This window comes from Serinus canaria, chromosome 3, assembly GCF_022539315.1.
Source record: "Serinus canaria isolate serCan28SL12 chromosome 3, serCan2020, whole genome shotgun sequence".
NCBI classification, from domain to species: Eukaryota; Metazoa; Chordata; class Aves; order Passeriformes; family Fringillidae; genus Serinus; species Serinus canaria.
The window spans coordinates 23,280,258-23,297,146 of NC_066316.1; the positions used below are offsets into that span (position 1 = coordinate 23,280,258).

At 43.9% G+C, this 16,889-nt stretch overlaps 1 protein-coding gene across 1 annotated transcript; it reads right to left on the reverse strand.

The window, feature by feature from the left end:
- Positions 1-565: 565 nt before the first annotated feature.
- UTP25 (UTP25 small subunit processome component) lies at positions 566-16,093 on the reverse strand. The gene is made up of 13 exons (XM_030235532.2): positions 15,971-16,093; positions 15,654-15,873; positions 14,416-14,455; positions 12,988-13,237; positions 12,038-12,244; positions 9,876-9,964; positions 8,099-8,509; positions 6,835-7,054; positions 4,695-4,897; positions 3,304-3,486; positions 2,563-2,675; positions 1,911-2,156; positions 566-1,113 (listed from the first exon to the last, which is right to left on the reverse strand). The coding sequence occupies exons 2-13, from the start codon at positions 15,752-15,754 to the stop codon at positions 867-869; spliced, it is 2,310 nt and encodes a 769-aa protein (XP_030091392.1). The 5' UTR covers positions 15,755-15,873; positions 15,971-16,093; the 3' UTR covers positions 566-866.
- Between the last annotated feature and the right edge of the window lie 796 nt (positions 16,094-16,889).

Genomic DNA, 16,889 nt, shown 5'->3' on the forward strand with positions numbered 1-16,889 from the left:
GTCCTAGCACATGCTTACCAAAACAAATCCTTCTAATTTTAACTCCCTTTCAATTAGACTTAGCTTCCTGGAAGGAGAAAAAGAAAAAGACAGCACCACCATACCTCCATGTCCAGCTGCAACCACCAAGAGAAAAACCAGACAAACCAACCAGACAAACCAACCACCTCACCTCCACCTGGGGTGCCAGATAGCATCCTAGGGGCATTTGCAATCCCCTGGTTTTGTACTTATCCCTGGTAAAACTGACCAGCCAGGGGGTCTGTTGGAAATAGGAGGCAGAGATACTTAGGTCACCAAGAAAACCACAAATCCCATAGCTCCTATCCAAGCACATTTAAGGATTCTCACAAGTGTCAACCTGAAGCAAGTCCAACTCTCATTCAGAAACACACTTGTGCTATAGAGGCCCTGCCTGCACCTCCCTTGTATAAGCTTACAGAATAGTGACTCATTTAATACTTGGGTATTTTTCTTACCCTAGACAAGAAGAAAAACTTCCCTCTGAGAAAAGAAGGTGAGTTTGCTACACCTGAAAATGAAATTAAAGAGTCCAACCAAAAGCTATTTATCACTGCATGAATCTTTACTGACCCATGAGTTTTTTAATATACATGAAAAATAGTTCCTGGATTGATTTTGTTTTTATACAGAAAACACCTTCTAAACCCTGCTTTTTTGAATGACACCCTTCATTTCTTGTTGGGCAGAGTAATGAAATACAAAATTTAATACTATACGAACAATTTCAACAGAATATTTAACAAAAGCGAGTAGAAAGTTTAATACTTTTTTAAAAAGCAATATAAAAATCTGCATTAGGAGTAAAATGCAGGTCTATCCACTCATCCAGTCTGCAGAATCACTTATTCATTTTCTCCTGTAACAAAGAGGTGCACATTCTTCTTGGACTGTAGCATTTGAGCGGTGCGGTCTATGCCAACCACTGCAGCCAATTTCTGAGCATCATACTTGGAGTAGAGCACAGTACAAGTCCAAGTGGCATCCACCCCACTGTCTGTGGCCTTCAGCATGTTACAAATCTCACTGTAGAAGTGGGAGTATGTTGGTAACTCGTAGAAAATGAGGTTCCTTATGCCTTTTATCGTATACCTGTAGCAGAAAAAATAAAAACCAAAAAACTTGAGGCAAATTTTACAAAATATGCATGGTAAACATCAGTCCTCTATCAAGTCTTCCAATTTCCATCAATCTCAATGCACATCAGCTGTAGCTCAACTTTACAAACCCTGTGTCATAGACTGAAGACTAGACAGAGAAGTGGAATTTAGGGGGAAAATCTCACACTGCCAGGCACAATGACTTCCTCTAAAGTACCAACCACCACCAATTTATGAAGTGGTCCGCCTCTGCAGCTTGAATTTTAATACAGTGAAGCTTGATCAGACCAAGCCTCATGAAACTTTTTGTATTTGCCAACACATCTGCTAATAGAAAAAAATCCTGTTCCATTAGGAACTTGAAAGCAGCTCCAGTCAGGATGTAACAAATTTTCCAAGTGGCCTCAGCTTGCTGTATTGCATTATTGAACCAATTATATACTCCTTCCAAAATTTTATACAATTACTGTGGCACAGATGAACACAAATAAAAGGCCCAATGAATCCCATTTGCAGGCTGTATCATCCTGTCCTGACATCACTGGAACTTGGCAGCACTCACCTTCCTGAATAAAGCTCTGCTCATAACAAAATACTGAAGTCCCTTTGCAGGGACTGCTGACAACAGGCAAGAACTTGAAAGTAAACTTAACAACTCTTACTTCAGTCAAAGAAGTCCTCAGAGGGATCCAAGAGATTCAAAAAGCAGCACAGTCCATCTATGACTGAGACTCTACCTTCAGAACAGCGCACACGCAACTCAGAGGGAAAACTTGGTCCACAACTCACCTTTTGTAGAAGTGGAAACGCTCAGTGAACAATAAGAACTGCTTCTCTCCCTTGAGAAAGAAGCGCCTCGCCCTGCAGACAGCAGCCTTCTTGCTGTACTCACAGATGTGAGTGAAATTCAGGTCCTCCTTCTTGAAGTAGTTGCGAAGGCGCACGTAGTCGAAGTAGGACGGGACGTAGATGAGCGTGTGGGACATGATGGCATCGCGGTACTCAGGCAGAACTTTGTCGATGAAAAACTGAAACCTCAATTAAAAAATCAAATATGTTATAACCAGAGTGAAACCAGCTTTCTAATACTGATGTGAGCTCAGACAGGAGTATCATCAAACAAGAGACTGCCAAAGATTTTCACCACATTTTTCCTTCTTTTGACTTCACGGGGTTTCTACATGTGTAGAAGATAAAAGGCATTACCAGCACTACACAATTGTGGTAGAGATTGGTATTTCTAACCCAGACTGTATTCTCCAGTGCCTTCGGCAAGGAGAAGGTCAGCAGTCCCCTCCACCTGTGCAGAGCCTGGCCTGCACCTGAGGACTAATGAAGATGTACTTCCGTGGTGAACCCACAGTGTGCTCGGCAGTACGCTCCACTAAATCTGAAATTGCAGCCATTAGGGCACAGCAAAACAGTCTGAGACACACAGTACCTTCCATCTATCACAGAAGTTACACTGTCAGCTTCTAATCTCCGAAAAACATGAGGAAGCTGCACCACAACGTGGCTGATGGAGCCAGTGAGAGGCACGTTGCGGATGGCCACCTGTGAGAAGGAAGTAGGATGTTCAGGGAAGCAGCATTCCAAAGGCAGGCACGCTGCAGCCAGCTTTCTGCAGCTCACATCTGACAGCACAAGGCTGTTTTTAAGAAAAGCAGTGCACAAGGCTGTTTTTACAAAAGCTCCAATACAAAGCTACAGTCATGATAGACAAACCAGGTCTGTTAAATGCACAATGAATGCCCTGTATATCTGAGATGGTCTCCTGAAGTTTTTACTTTTCCTGTTTCTTTCAAAATACTAACAGTTCATGCATCTTACACAGTAGGAGATAAAAAAAGGGAAGCAGATGAACTCTCCATTTAACAACAAAATAAGTATAAGAAAATAACTTGAGTCTGTCCAATTAAAAAAACCAAAATCTGATTTATGACATTAAACAGCAGCTACTATGAAAGAAAAGTATCAAATAAGCATCACTGCACGAGGAGCAGCTCTTCATGCCTCTGGCACAGTACACAATGTCATGGATTCACACTGAAACATTTGGGTGAGGGAAATGAAAGGCACGCAGTCTTTCGGCAACTGAGTTACAGAATTTTTCTGCAACTGGGTTTTCTCTTCCTCTCCCCCTCCCTTGCACACCAGCATTCCAGCTGCTCTGTGAACTCACCTGCCCCACATAATTGAAGCAGTGTTTGTTGAAGACAGAGTTGATCTGGGGGTCCTGGAGGGCACTGAACAGCAGCGTCTGCCGGTAGTACTTGGACCAGTTGTTGAGATTCAGCATCCGCACTCGGGAAAAGTCCACCCCGTGGGAATCCAGGGGCAGCAGGTTAATGTGCTTCATCAGGTGCTGCACACACACATGAAGACACATCACTGCTGACATCCCTGACTGCCTGCAAAAGCCTTAACTGCAGTGGGAAAGAGGGCAGGGACCAGCAAGGCAGCACAGAATATAAACAAGTAGCATCTCCCAAGACACCACTGTCTGGAATTTATTGACCACAGCAAGAGCAGTTTACTTGATTTCCTGCCACAGAACTGAAAGCTACCATCTCTTTAGTCACCAGGAACAGTAACTTCTCCTGGGGCAAGTATAATGGATTTGTTTGTATTAAAGTCAACGGGCCCAAGGTTTCTGGGCTAAAAGAAGCCCAAGCATAGCTCAGCTCTCATCACATTTGGGTAGAGCTGGAAGAAATTCACCACATTTTATCCTCAGGGAACAATGCCTAGGACTGGCATCCCTGCCACCACTTGGCAGGCAGTTGCACCTAAAGGGAAAAACAGAAAGCAGGCTCCAAGACTCATTCCTTGGGTTATTGTGTAGGCTCATGTGCCCTTTCTGCAACTCCTGAGGGAAGAAGACCTTCATCCAAAATGCATAGTTACATCATGTAGTCAACATTTCTGGTCCAGGGAACCTCAGAGGTGTTTTTATGTGGAAAAGAAAACTCTACCATTTCAATCCTGAAAACTTCTATTAACCAAAAGCCAAAAAGCAGGGGTACTGCTGCAGACTAGCCACAATCCAAGAGCTCTACTTGCATTAAATGTACAGGAAACCCTTCATATTGTTTAACTCTGTACATGACTAATGCTTAGCATCTCTGCAATCAGTGGAGACATGTACCAGCTCCTCTTGCTTTCTGGAAGAACCTGAATTAGGCTGCACAGATTCCTCACATGGCTGCAATCTGACTGAGACACTGGGCAGTCAGACAGCTGGCATAATTTCTCCCAGATGTGATTAAAGGAATCATTCTTAATGCTGCAAGATAATTAAAACTGTCCAAAAACACTTGTGATGAAATACACTACTAAAGCACCAAAGTCAGTTTTAGAGAGAACATGTCCTGAATACTACCCAAAATTTGTAGAAAGAATATTCTTAGTATAAAGAAAATATCAGGGTGGAGGGAGGAAAAGAAATGAACATCCACGTCTAGAATCAAGTCAGTAAAAAACAGCAATACTGCTCACTGCCAAAAATGAGTAACATCAGACCAGGAAGGCACAGCACAGCACAAAAATGAATACATATTCTGGAAAACTCACCAGAACATGTTCCCAGTTCTGCATCAGGTAAATGTCTGCTTGATCAATGATGAGGATTTCTATTGAGGACAGAAAATCAAAGTCTCTTTTCTTCTCCCCCTCTGCACCAATGACAGTCCTGATGCCCAGGGGAGAGGCAATGATGATGTCTGAGGAGTAGAAGGGTGCATAGAGTCTCATGCTCTTCTGCAGGATCGCAACCCCTGTCCAACAACAGCAACAGCAACTTCTCAGTTAACATCAATTATCAACCACATTCCTCCAGGAGGCTCTGGAACAGTAATTTCCCCCATTTCCTCTCCCTACACTGATGAATATAGCTGGACACAACTAATATGTCTAAAACTCCCCTTTCCCCAAGAAGTGATTATCCACCCTACCCCCATTTGACAAGCACATGGAAAATTTTTATGTAGTTTGGTGAAGGATTTCTGTATTATTTTTTATAAGATTTTTCACAATCTGAATGAAAATTTTTAACTGAAACATATTGTTTCTGCTTTTCTGCTGAACAGGGGGATGAGGAGACCGAACAACTTAAGAAAAAAGATGCAGAAATTATTAACTACTCCTTTCTCCCTGAATCCTGAACTTTGGGTATTACAGTAATTGTTACTTTAATCATGAAAGATTTGGGCTGGATCTCTTGACTATCAACTGCCTTTATTCACAAAGCTGAAAGATTTGCTACTAAACCACAAAGGACAAGGTTCTTCATGCTACAGTGACTAAAGTCTTGCACCTACACTGCTTCTCACACCACATGTTGCAGGGTACATTCTGAACCAGCTTATGCATCACCTCTCATGTTACAGACACGAAAGGGAAGGAATCAAAGGAGTTTGTGTCATAACTACGTGGCAGCATTTCCAGAACCCACAGTTTCCTGGTCTTAAAAATGCAGCTAGTCCAGACACATTCAAACCACCCCCTTCAATCTGCACCACAAAGTCTCTCCAACTTCTCTCCCTGTCCATCTGAAGGCAGATAGCATGGCTTCAGCTGAAGGCCCTTCCAAGAATTTCAGTGACAGCAGTAGGGACCCCTCCTGGGTTGAATTTTCAGAAAGAAGGTATCGCTTGTCACAGCATATACACAGTTTAGAAACATCAAGTCTTTTTTCTGTTTAAAAATGTGAAAGAATGGTGGTTTCAGTAAGGCATAACAAATGTGCTTTAAATTACATCTTTGTGCAGAAGTAACAGGGTGTGCAGCACAGTAAGAAAGAGAAATTATTCTGCTTCTATAATTTGCCTCTGCAAGTTAACAGCACTGAAAGTTTCTTCAATCATGTCTTAACACTTAGCAAGTGGAACAAGCAGAGTGTGGTATGGGAAAGGACTGAAAGGAAAATTATTATGCTACTGAAAGTAAGATGCTCTCAGCCTGGGAGATATTCACTGGGGAAAGAAGAAAGACTGACTGTGACCTGCACACATCTTCCACTGTATCATTACATTTCTTGGAGTGCCAATTTATCTTTCAAGGTGCAGTATTTCAAAAGCCTCTGATCTGTCAAGTTAAGTTAGAAAAACTGCCTTCTCATCTTAACAGCTCCAGGAACCAAGTCACTAGCTAGTTTTATGCATACTAAGTTACTAAACAGCATAAGTTTACAATATTATATGAAACAGTCTCACATTTTCTGCTTGTCCAACACTCCTACTTCCTGGCTACCCATTTGCTGGCATGAAAACCATGGGAAACACAGCAGAAAACTGCTTTGCTCAGAACTGAGCTTTAATTTTGTTCCAAGCATTACACGAGACATTGTGAACAGGCTAATTAAACCCAAAAGATTTTTTTTTTATAACATGAAAAGATTTTGCTGCATAATCAAGGCTATCTTCAAAATGAGGTGTGGGCAGTCCTGCTAGAATAAAGCTGTCATTGCATTTTAAATGATTTTGAACTTGATGTGAAAATAATTACTTCTCTATTTTCTCTTCCTTTTTAAGTTCTGGAAAGGCAAGAAAGAATTTCAGAAAAATCCAGGTTGCCAGGGTAAAACCAGCAGGAATACCACACAGCCTAGAGTCTCACCAAACTTCCAGCCCTGATAGCTCTAAGGCATTTGGGAAAAATTTGTTACTTAGCAGTTCTGTACAAGCCAAAAATCATCTGTTCAGTAGGTTATTACCAATTCTGAAGTGGTCATCAATGTTGCCAGCAAAGACAGCTTCATAATCTTCAGGTCTTTTTAGGTTGGGGGGCTTCTCTTCTGGGTCAGAGCCAAATTCCCCTTTGAAGCGCTTTTTATTACTCACATCTATTTTCTTCTTGTCATTCACTTCAAGGAGACTGATGAAAATATGCACAATGCGTAGAGCACACTCCCTGAAGGGCACTATCATCAGTACCTGTGCAGATCAACAGTGACAGAGAATAACCCATAAAACACCAACACTCGCCATTAAGTGTACATTAATTAAACTTTGGTTTGGATCTGCCCCCGTGGGGCATCCCAACAATCCAAACAAAACCATTCTGACAAGCAGCAGGGAGGGAAGACGCACTGGGATGCACTGCTCTTGAACTGGTCGTGGCCAGCAGCTCAGCCTGGTTGCCCAGCTCACTCAGGGTAACTGAAAACTAAGCATGTTCTCCAGGCAAGCAAAAGCTCCTGTGACACAGAGACAGGGACAAGGGCTGGCTCTTGGATGGGTGGCCACAGTTTCTGCACAGAACTCCAAAATATAAATGGCTGATGGAGGAGTCAACACAGAAACCAGAGATTTGCCAGGCATGCAGCAAAGACTGAAACCCAGATCTCTGGAATTGTTCAACAGGCAGCTGGCACACTGGTGACAGGCTGCCATAGCTGCATCCACCTGGTTATCAACTACAGGATGCTGTGAATCCAGGGAGGATTGGTTTGGGGCCCACCTCCCCAACTATGACAGGTGACCTGGACAGAGGGCCTGGGATTCCCTGAGGCACTCCGGGGTACAGAAAGATCTTTTCCTGCAGGCAAGTCCTTACAAGTGCCTAAGGACAAAAGAATTTCTGGCACATCTCACATTGAGTGACAGCCTACACTACCTGCACGGATACTGAAGATTGATATGGAGGCACCTGTCGGTGCTGGCAGATTTAAATATGGAAGCAAGAAAACTTTTCATTCTGTGGTGACAGGGGGACAAAAAAAGAGATTCAGTCAAACTCATGGCTTGGCACAGAACCAGGCTGGCTAACAACCCTGAGCTCACTGCTTCTCACACGGCATTTTCCCTGGCCATAGAGGGCAACTTCCAGGCACGATAAAGGAATGTAGAAAGGAGTATGCCCAGGAACACATTCCCTGAGAGAGCAGCAACAGAAATACTTGCAGGTAAGCTACCAGGATGTTTGTGCAGCCTGAGCAGGCAGCCAGGGTGGGGGTGAGGGAACCAGAGCTCTCTTACCTTAGGCCTGGTGAGCCCCTGATCCCTGTGGTCATCGGTGTCGGTGCCTGGCTTTCGATCCCTCCGTTTGGCATTGTTGCTGAGCACCTGGGCGTTGGCCTTGAGGACATGGTTCAGGGCATGCAGGCAGTAAGCGTGCCGGACCTCTTCTCCGTTTGTCAGAGCAGTTCTTTCCGGGTAGAACAAGTCCCGGTAGGAATTCATGATACAGAAGAGCTCTCTTTGTAACGGGGTAAAAGAGGAATCAGTTGGTTTGTCCACTGCAGACAGGAACTGTTTATTCACTTTTGGCCAAGTGGATTCCAAAGGCTTGTGGAGATGAAGGTGTTTCACATCAACATCTTTGTCTGCTTTCAAAGTTTTATGTTTCTCCAAAGTAGAAGAAAAAATTACTTGACCCAGCCTTGGCCACTGGAAAAAAATTAAGCCAACAACACTGAGGAGTCATATGTACCAAACCTTGCACACTTCAAAGCAAATCACCACAGCTGGTGATATCAACTTTACTTTAATCAAGTTTGTGATATGAAGGAAATCATCTTTTCATAATACACGTGGAAACCTTTTTTCCAATATGCAATCCCTTTGAGAGTCTGCCAGGATAAATAACAATAAATTTCATCTTGGTAGTTCTGTATGATCTTGCAATGATGTGTCTTTCCATGCCAGAGGAAACTGAGGAATTTTCTGCCTAACCCACCCAGCAAATCAATGGCTCAAATCAGGGTCAAGATGAGAACCCTGCAGTCCAACTGCACTTACCAGCTGATCCCAATGAGGTACACACTTTGATCAAAGAAGAAAATAAACCCATTAAGGGCTAATCCCAGAAGCTGTGATACAGTTGTTAAATGCAGTCTTGTTGGGTGTCTGACTGATTTTGAACACCTATCAGTGTAGTAGAGGAAAACTCTAAACTTTAAGCCTTCTGCCATGCAAGTTGTCCCCAACTGTCCCTGTAAAGTAGCTACAGCAATTTATGCAAAGATATATCATGCATTCCTTCAGGTGGCACTGGTAATTTTGGCCACCATGTGCCAAAAAAATAAATTAAATTTTAAAAAAATCACAGCTTTCTCTCTGACTAACTAACCATTGGATATCTTCCAACGAATGTCACCCAGCATATGGCTGACCAGAATGGGAGGCAAGTCTCCAAAACAAAATCAGATGTGGAAAAGTTATGAAGCAAAGGTTTGTCTAAAAATGAGTATTTTGAAAACCAATATTCTCTGTCAAGCAATGAGGTGGTTTTCTGGTACTGTAATTCACATATTATTGCCAGAATTAAGTAATAAAGTAATATAAGTTATAAATTCCCCTTCACTGGCTTGTAAATGTGCACAGGGACAGAGCCATCCTGAAGCAAGAATACTCATGATGCATGAAAGTGCATCATGAGTACCTTTAAAAGTGTACATGGTCACCTCAGAAGTTCAGCTGCAGAGCACATCCCTGGCATTGTGCTGTCACCACTCAGAAACAAGCCCTGTTTCCACCCCTTGTCAAGGTTTTGGGACTACAGCTCAAAGTCTAAAGCTATGTGTTTCAGGTGTGTCAGCATATGCCTCCAAGAACAGCAGACATCACATTGCAACTCTTGCTCAGCAGTAAATGAAGAATAAAACAGTTCAACAATAACACAGTGAAAAAATCTTGACAATTCTAGTGCCAGCAGCTAATAATATCAAATATGATCTACTTCACCTGTAGAAAAAAAGGATTATTTTGATCCAGGCATCTTTAGGAATGCTGGATTGCTACAGAAAATTATTACCTGACTTTGACTTGCAGTTTTAGGAAGCGTAGACATTTTCTCTATTTCCTTTTCTTCGAGTTCTTTGTCCATGTGCTGCTTAAATGGATCTATTTACAGTAACAACAACAACAAAAAAAATAGCCTGAGAACTATTGCAGCTAATAGTAGAATCAAGTTGCAGAATAGATTTGCAAATGAGATGAACAGTCTCCATGCTGGCCAACACCACAATTAAAACTAGTTATTTCAAAGCACTTGGAGACGAGAGAAAGGATGTCAAATTCTCTCTGCAAAGAACAGAGAGAACAGATTTGACAGATTGCTTTTAAAAAAGAAAAAGAAGCACTTATGGAAGTACTAGAATTTTCAAGCACTAATCAAATGTTAGACAGGAAAACAGTATGTAGTGGAAAACAGTGGCAATTTTTTGCCTTAAGCTCTGGCACCTCCATTGCTTGCAGGTGAAAAAGGCTGTCAATAGTAAAGTCCCAACTGAACTTGCTAACCTTCCTAATTTACAAACAGTTCTGCCCAGGGCTTAGGCCAGTGATATGAACACAGTCTGTAATAAAGCAGAGAAATACTAGGCAAGTTTTGGAGAAGGGGGACAAAAATTGCCCAGAGTGAGAAAAAGTCTGATTTAACTCATCAGCATTTCTTTTTGGAGAGGCAAAGAACTGTTAAATCACATTATACTCAAAGACACTGGCACGCACAAAGTCACATGCAAAGTTAATTTTGAAAGCCAAGCCCTGTATCCTGCTTGCAGCACAGCAGCATTCACTGCATAAAGCAAACTAATTAGGGAACACTGGTGCTTGCCAACAAATATCCAGCCCACAAACAAGTTACCCGGGCAAAAGTCAAGACATTTACCGATCATGACACTGAAAAAAAATTGAGAAAATCTTTGCAGAAATGGAAATGAACTGGATATCATTTAATTGTACTACAGGGTCTCTCCTCAGTTGAGTTTTACCAATTCCAACATTTTCCCAATAAAGTAGAGGGAGTAATGGGATGCACTTTCAGGAATTTTAGTGACCCTGGGACCAGAGTAAGAATTCATCCTCTTTCTGCTATCTTAGGTGATTCATTTTCTGCAATAGATTATAAAGACACTTCCAAGCTGCAAGAACCCACTGAGAAGTAGTGCATCATTTATAGGTGGAACAAAGCTGTTAGGATACTTAGCATGCAGTTGGAGAGCTACTGTTCTCATTAAAATGCAATGCCAGCAGCCTAAGTCATATTCTCATGGTAACAAGAATGAGCTGTTTTTTCTATCACATGGCCCTTTGATGCTTCCACACATTTCATGTATCACCCAGGCTGCCTCCCAGATCTAATGTCAGCTGCTGCTCCAAGATGACAAGCCAGCATCACTAGGGATGCTACAAACATATTTCTTTCTCTCAAACTATGCCATCTGATATTAAAGGCACAGAGCATTAAATATGAGCAGAAGCTGTACAAGCACCAGTGCCTGCCATGTCGCTGAAGGATGGCACACCCTTGCAACACAGTTATTTTGTTACATATGGTGGGACAACTCCAACACAGTGCACTGAGATTCTGGGATACACCCTTAAAAGACACTACATGTGCTCTGCTGATGCTTCATTCTCTCCTGATCCTGGTGCAGTCAGACACCTCTGCATAACCTTCAAAATTCTGGGAGTGCTGAGCATTTGTCTAAATTACTGTGGCTGCTCCAAGCTTCTCAGAATCTGACCTCTAACTCCACTGAGATGTGAAGGATGCCCTCACAGGTCAGCTTTGTGATTATCTACTGTGCTGTTTGTGCCAAGAACATCTTCCATAGTCAAGTGCAGGCTTGCAGAGCTCTTTGTGTTACAGTGGCTTTTAAAACTACTATTAAAGCAGCAGAACAAGATAACACCCTCCACACACTTTTCTAGTTCCTGATACTTTAAGCTTTACCAGTCATAGCAGAAACCCCACATGAATCCCAGTCCCCAGGGGCTACAGAGAACAAATGGTTCAGCTACACGTCTGCATTAGTGTTAAGGGTCGCTTATGTAACCAGCTGACATGTGGGCAGCATGAATAATGTAGTGGAAGAACTCAGAAGCTGTAAAGCCCTTCGCTAGGGTTAAACGTGTTTACACTTACTTCTCTAAAGGCAGATCCTTAAACACAAACACACGGTTTTTTACCTTCTGGAAGAGCTTGTGAAGAACTGCTGTCTCTCCTATCTGCATTGCAATCTCCACTCTCCTCTTCCATGAAATTGGTTTCCAAGCTAAATTCAGATTCGTGTTTCACATCAGTAAACTCCTCAATTACTCCATGACGTGGGTCACAAGAGGTATCTGTGCCATCAGCCTGCTCCTGGCTGAGCATCTGCTCTGCTGTGTCTGTGGCTGTCAATTGTTAGAAAGAAACAGGTTATTCTCTCCTGGAAAAGTTACTGTCTGTAGATGTTGTACCCTTTGAGTTACTGATTTTCTTCTCCCAAAACTCTATCAGAAAAAAGATAAAGGCAGGCTTTGTATTTTACCATAAAGATGACTTTTGGCTAGCATGCCAAATGTTACATAACACAAAACGTGGTCCCCCAGACAAAATTAAAGGAGTAACCTGTTTGGGGAATTTAACTTCAAGTTTCTGAGGACCCTAAATAACAGGAAATTACTAAAGGTTGACTCCTCTCTCCCAGCATTTCTCTGAGGATTTAATGAATGAGGACACCTTGCCGTAAAGGCGGAGGTTTCCTTCCCATTTCCATATTCTTTCCCATGCTGTGAGGCAAACCTTTCCCTCCTCTTGGTGGCACAGCCAAGCCAGATGCTGCTCGAGAGAACAGCTTGTGTCTCCCATGAGTGGGTGAGAACCCCTGGTCTGCTGCTCCATGTGGATTTCTTCTGTGCTGCAGCACAAACAACATCTGAGGAAGCAGCAGCAGGCTGTCTGGCAGAAAATGAGCACAGCTACCCTTTCCCCTGCTAAATCCTTCAGCAGCTGCTGCTCCCACCCACACAGAGCCAATGGAGCAACAGTCTCCAAGGCAGAAGAGCACCCAGCCAACAAGACACCAGGATCCTGGCTAAAAACATGCGTTAGTCAAACAACGTTCACCAAAGAAGCATGGGAAAAGGAAAACTACCTTCTTCCTCCTCTGGAACGTCATTCTTATCTTCTTTGCCTTCCTCTGCTTCTCCAGTCTCCTGGGACCCTTCACTGCCCATTTCTGCCTCACTCTCTTCAGCTTCTTCTGATTCACTTTCATCTTCCTCTTCCTCACTCTCAGACTCAGGCGAGGTCTTCAGGGTAGCCAGGAGCTTATGATATCCAGAGACCTGTTCCACTTCAGTCTCTGAATCACTTTCTTTACTTGATTTATCAGAATCATCAGACTGGAAAGAAAAACACAAGTGTAAAGCAACAACAAAAAAAGCCTATAAAGCAGCAGGCAAATACCCTTAACTTCTACTTGCACTATCATGTTTCCCCTCTCACATTAAACCTTTACATAGATGCAATGGAATTTTTCAAAACTCAGCATTTTATGCCAATAATTCTACTGGACACCTCCATTTAGGTTTTGAAAGCATCTTGGGAGACAGACTGAAGTGCCTCTTTCTGCACCAACTGGACTTGGAGCAGCACAAAACCCAGTTCTTTCAGTCTCAGCTGAGTGAGGACATTTGATCTCCACAGACAAAGCATCTACTGAACCAGCATAAGATTCTTCTAAGGAAACCACACGGATTGAAAATTGTAGAAAGGCACCCATACAAGGGACAGAGCATGCTGGAAATGCTTCTGGCTTTCAAGAAGGTAAGTGAAATAGCTGTCAGCAGGCAGTGGTTCCCTGGGGAGTTGGTCAGGTTTGGTTCAGCTGTACAGCTCTACACTTCAAGCAAGCCAGACCTGAGCCAGTTCTGTCCTGGGCTTGCAAACCAATCTCCAGATTATAGCCAAAACTATAGTGAAACCATGACTATCAACACAACAACATTAACTCCTTTCTTAGTTTCTTTTAGCCCCCAAAAGAAAAAACACAGTAAATACTACATTAATGCACAGAATTGATAAGGGAAACAAATTAAACAGAGTAATTAATTTTTCCAAATTAAAACTTTGAAGTCTTTTATTAATCTGATGATAAAGGAGGTTACCAAATCCTGACTGAAAGAAAAGTAAAGCACTGGCAATCTGAAGAAGGAGTATTAACATATTTCTTTGCTCAACAGAGAACAAAGTTTCCTAACTCATGCAACACTATGTTTACCAACATTATTAAAACAACTTAGAGCGTGATCTAACTTTCACTGTGACTAATACACAAAAAAGTTAAGAACTGCTGTTATTTCCTGCTGCTTCTGCCCTCTGATGGTTACAGTTTAGAGGCAGACATTACAGAGAACAATTCAGAGCCACACAAAAATCATATTCATCTTTTTCTCCTAAATACTGGTTTTCTAAGTGGAACAACTTAATCAGCCTGAATAAGCTGGAAACATGAAATGTTAAGTTTTTCACTTCACTAAACTACACAAAGCTAAAGTAAGGAAGGAATAAAGTACATTACCAGTTCACATATTTGAGTTTCTTCTGGTCTTCCAGAAACCCTGAAAAGAAAGCACTAACATACTTTACTCTGCCAGTGATGTTACACACATGACGAAATAAATGAGGCAAAGAGTGATTTGATCAGTTATGCATATTTAAAGAAGTAGAAGAAAGATTAAAACCAAACCACCACACATGTCTCCCTAAGAAAACAGACAGGGTGTTTACCCTTCAGGTAAACCTTAAGGGTCACCCTCTCAGGTGATGTGACCCTCTGTACCTCAATATATGAAGCCTAAGTGCTCAGGCATTACAACTGATCAATAAAAATTTCGAAATAAAATCCAGTGTTAATCAGAAGATGAGGTCTCAAAAGGAATTAAAAGAATCTAGCTACAAAGGTAGTTTGTAAAAAAGTTAACCAGAGACAGAGACTACTTCTAGCGCTAAATATTGGTCTGGAGAGTGGGAAACAGACACAAACTAAAGGAAAACCAGCATCAATTAACCAGTGTTGGGACTGCAATTCTTCAAAGAAGCCACTGTGCAAGCTGGGCTTAAACTAACTTCAATTCCTTCAAAAAGATACAGTCTTTCGTGGGACTGAGCATCACTGTACAGGGTGACACACAGGACATTCCCTCCAGCAGGCCTTCCACCCTAATCCACACAGGCCAGGAGGGTCCCAGGGGACACACAGACCTTAACACTGCTCCTACAGGCTTTACAGCAGCAGCCCAGATCACAGAGCATCGGCACTAAGCAGCTCTTTCCTCAGAAGTTCACACGTGGGTACAAAAGGAAGGTGGTCATTTTGACAAACGGGCATCCCGCCGAGGAGGGAATGGCTCCAGTCACACAGATCTTCGCTACTCAATACCCTTTCCGAGATCAGAAAAGAGCACGGAGTAAACAGCGGGAAAGCTGGACGCCTGACAAGCCAAGAGACCGGCCTGGTATCAAAATGGGAGCCCGCCTCGGACTCCTCCGCTCCCCCACTCCTCGCGGCAGCCCCCGGGCTGCACCACAAGAGTTTGCATTTGTTACAAGAAAATCCGAGCCGACATTTCCTGCTTTCCGGTCTGCTTTCGAGATTCCTGGCTCGCGAGTGGCAGTACTCCATGCAGCTGCAACTCCCCTCCTTCCCTCGGAGTCCAGGGCCAGCGTGAGAGGGAGCGGCGGCCGCCCGGGCCGGCCCCCGGCACTGAACCGCGGGGAGGGGCGGCCCCGCGCGGGCTAGCCCAGCCCGGCACTCACTTGTCATAGAAGGGGTGCTCCTCGCCGAACTCCCGCAGGTGCTTCTTCTGCTTCTTGCTCAGGCTGCGCAGCAACTCCCGCCCGGCTCGCCGCTTGCCCATGCCGGCCCGGCCCGCTCCACGTGGGTGCCCGGCGCGCTGAGCTGTCGCACGGCGGGGCGGGGCGGTGCCCGCAGCCCGGCGCCGCCCGCCGCTGCCGGGGAAGGCGGGGCCGCGGGCGGCTGGAAGGAGAGGCGGAGGGGGGTGAGCTCAGGGGCCGAGCCTCGCCCGGCCGGCGGCGGCCCGCTTACCGTGCGGGGAGCGGGCGCGCATTTGTACCTGCGATCCGCGCTGGGCAACACAAAGTACCGTCAGGGAACGCTTGTGCCAGAGCGAGGTGTCCAAATGCAACCCCGTCCCGACGCTGCGGCCCGCCGCGACCCCGAGCTTGGTGCGGGCCGTGACGCGTTTCCGCTGCCGGAGCCGCGGTGAGGTCGGCGAGCAGCGTGTTGGCAGCGGGGCGGGCACCGCAACCGCGCAGCCTGGCGCTGCTCTCGGGCTCACGGAGCGCAGATAGACACTGCTGCACTTTCTCCAACTGACCCGTGATCTGCAGTGCTAAAAACTACGCATTTTCTGGAAAAAACTTCTACAATCAGGCTAGAGGAAGAGACCCAACGCAAGTCCTTAATATTCAGGCTCCCTTATTCTAAAAGCAATCAAATGCTCCAAATGAAACCCCACTAAAATCTGTCTCTTCTAACATGTCACTGCTGAATCCTACTGAGCGCTGCTTAAGCGGGCTTAACTGCATGTAGAGACAGTTTTTCAGAAATAACCATAAATTGTGTCAAATACAGTAAATTCATTTTCAGGTCTTTGCATTAGAACTCCTTCATATCCCTGTGTTTCTGTATGAGCTAGCTGAAACTTCTCTAATCTTTGGTAACAAAGGGCTATAAATGTTGTAATTTGCCAAGCACACACAATAGGTTTCAGTTTGTCTCTGGCAGTACTAGAACTAAGTGAGAGCAACGTAGTTCCAAATAGGATGGAGGCATGGAATATTTCAGGGAAAAAGAGTACTTAGCATTTGGATTGTAGCTTCTTGACTATCTCGACCTGAGGGCACCCATGGATTTGACTGAAGCAAGCAAGCACATTAACTGCACTTTAGTAACACAGTAGCCTCCGGGAGTTATTCCTGCATGTTGTTAATCCCATGGTCAGTCCATTCAATAAACCACTCTGGCCTGGG

Bases quoted from the DNA above. Each gene is read 5' to 3' on its own strand.
- UTP25 (XM_030235532.2), bottom strand. From the start codon at position 15,754: ATGGGCAAGCGGCGAGCCGGGCGGGAGTTGCTGCGCAGCCTGAGCAAG. The intron at 14,456-15,653 runs GTGAGTGCCGGG...CTTTCTTTTCAG, and splicing joins GAGCACCCCTTCTATGACAA to GGTTTCTGGAAGACCAGAAG. The intron at 4,898-6,834 runs GTAATAACCTAC...GTTGTTGGACAG, and splicing joins TGATGACCACTTCAGAATTG to GGGTTGCGATCCTGCAGAAG.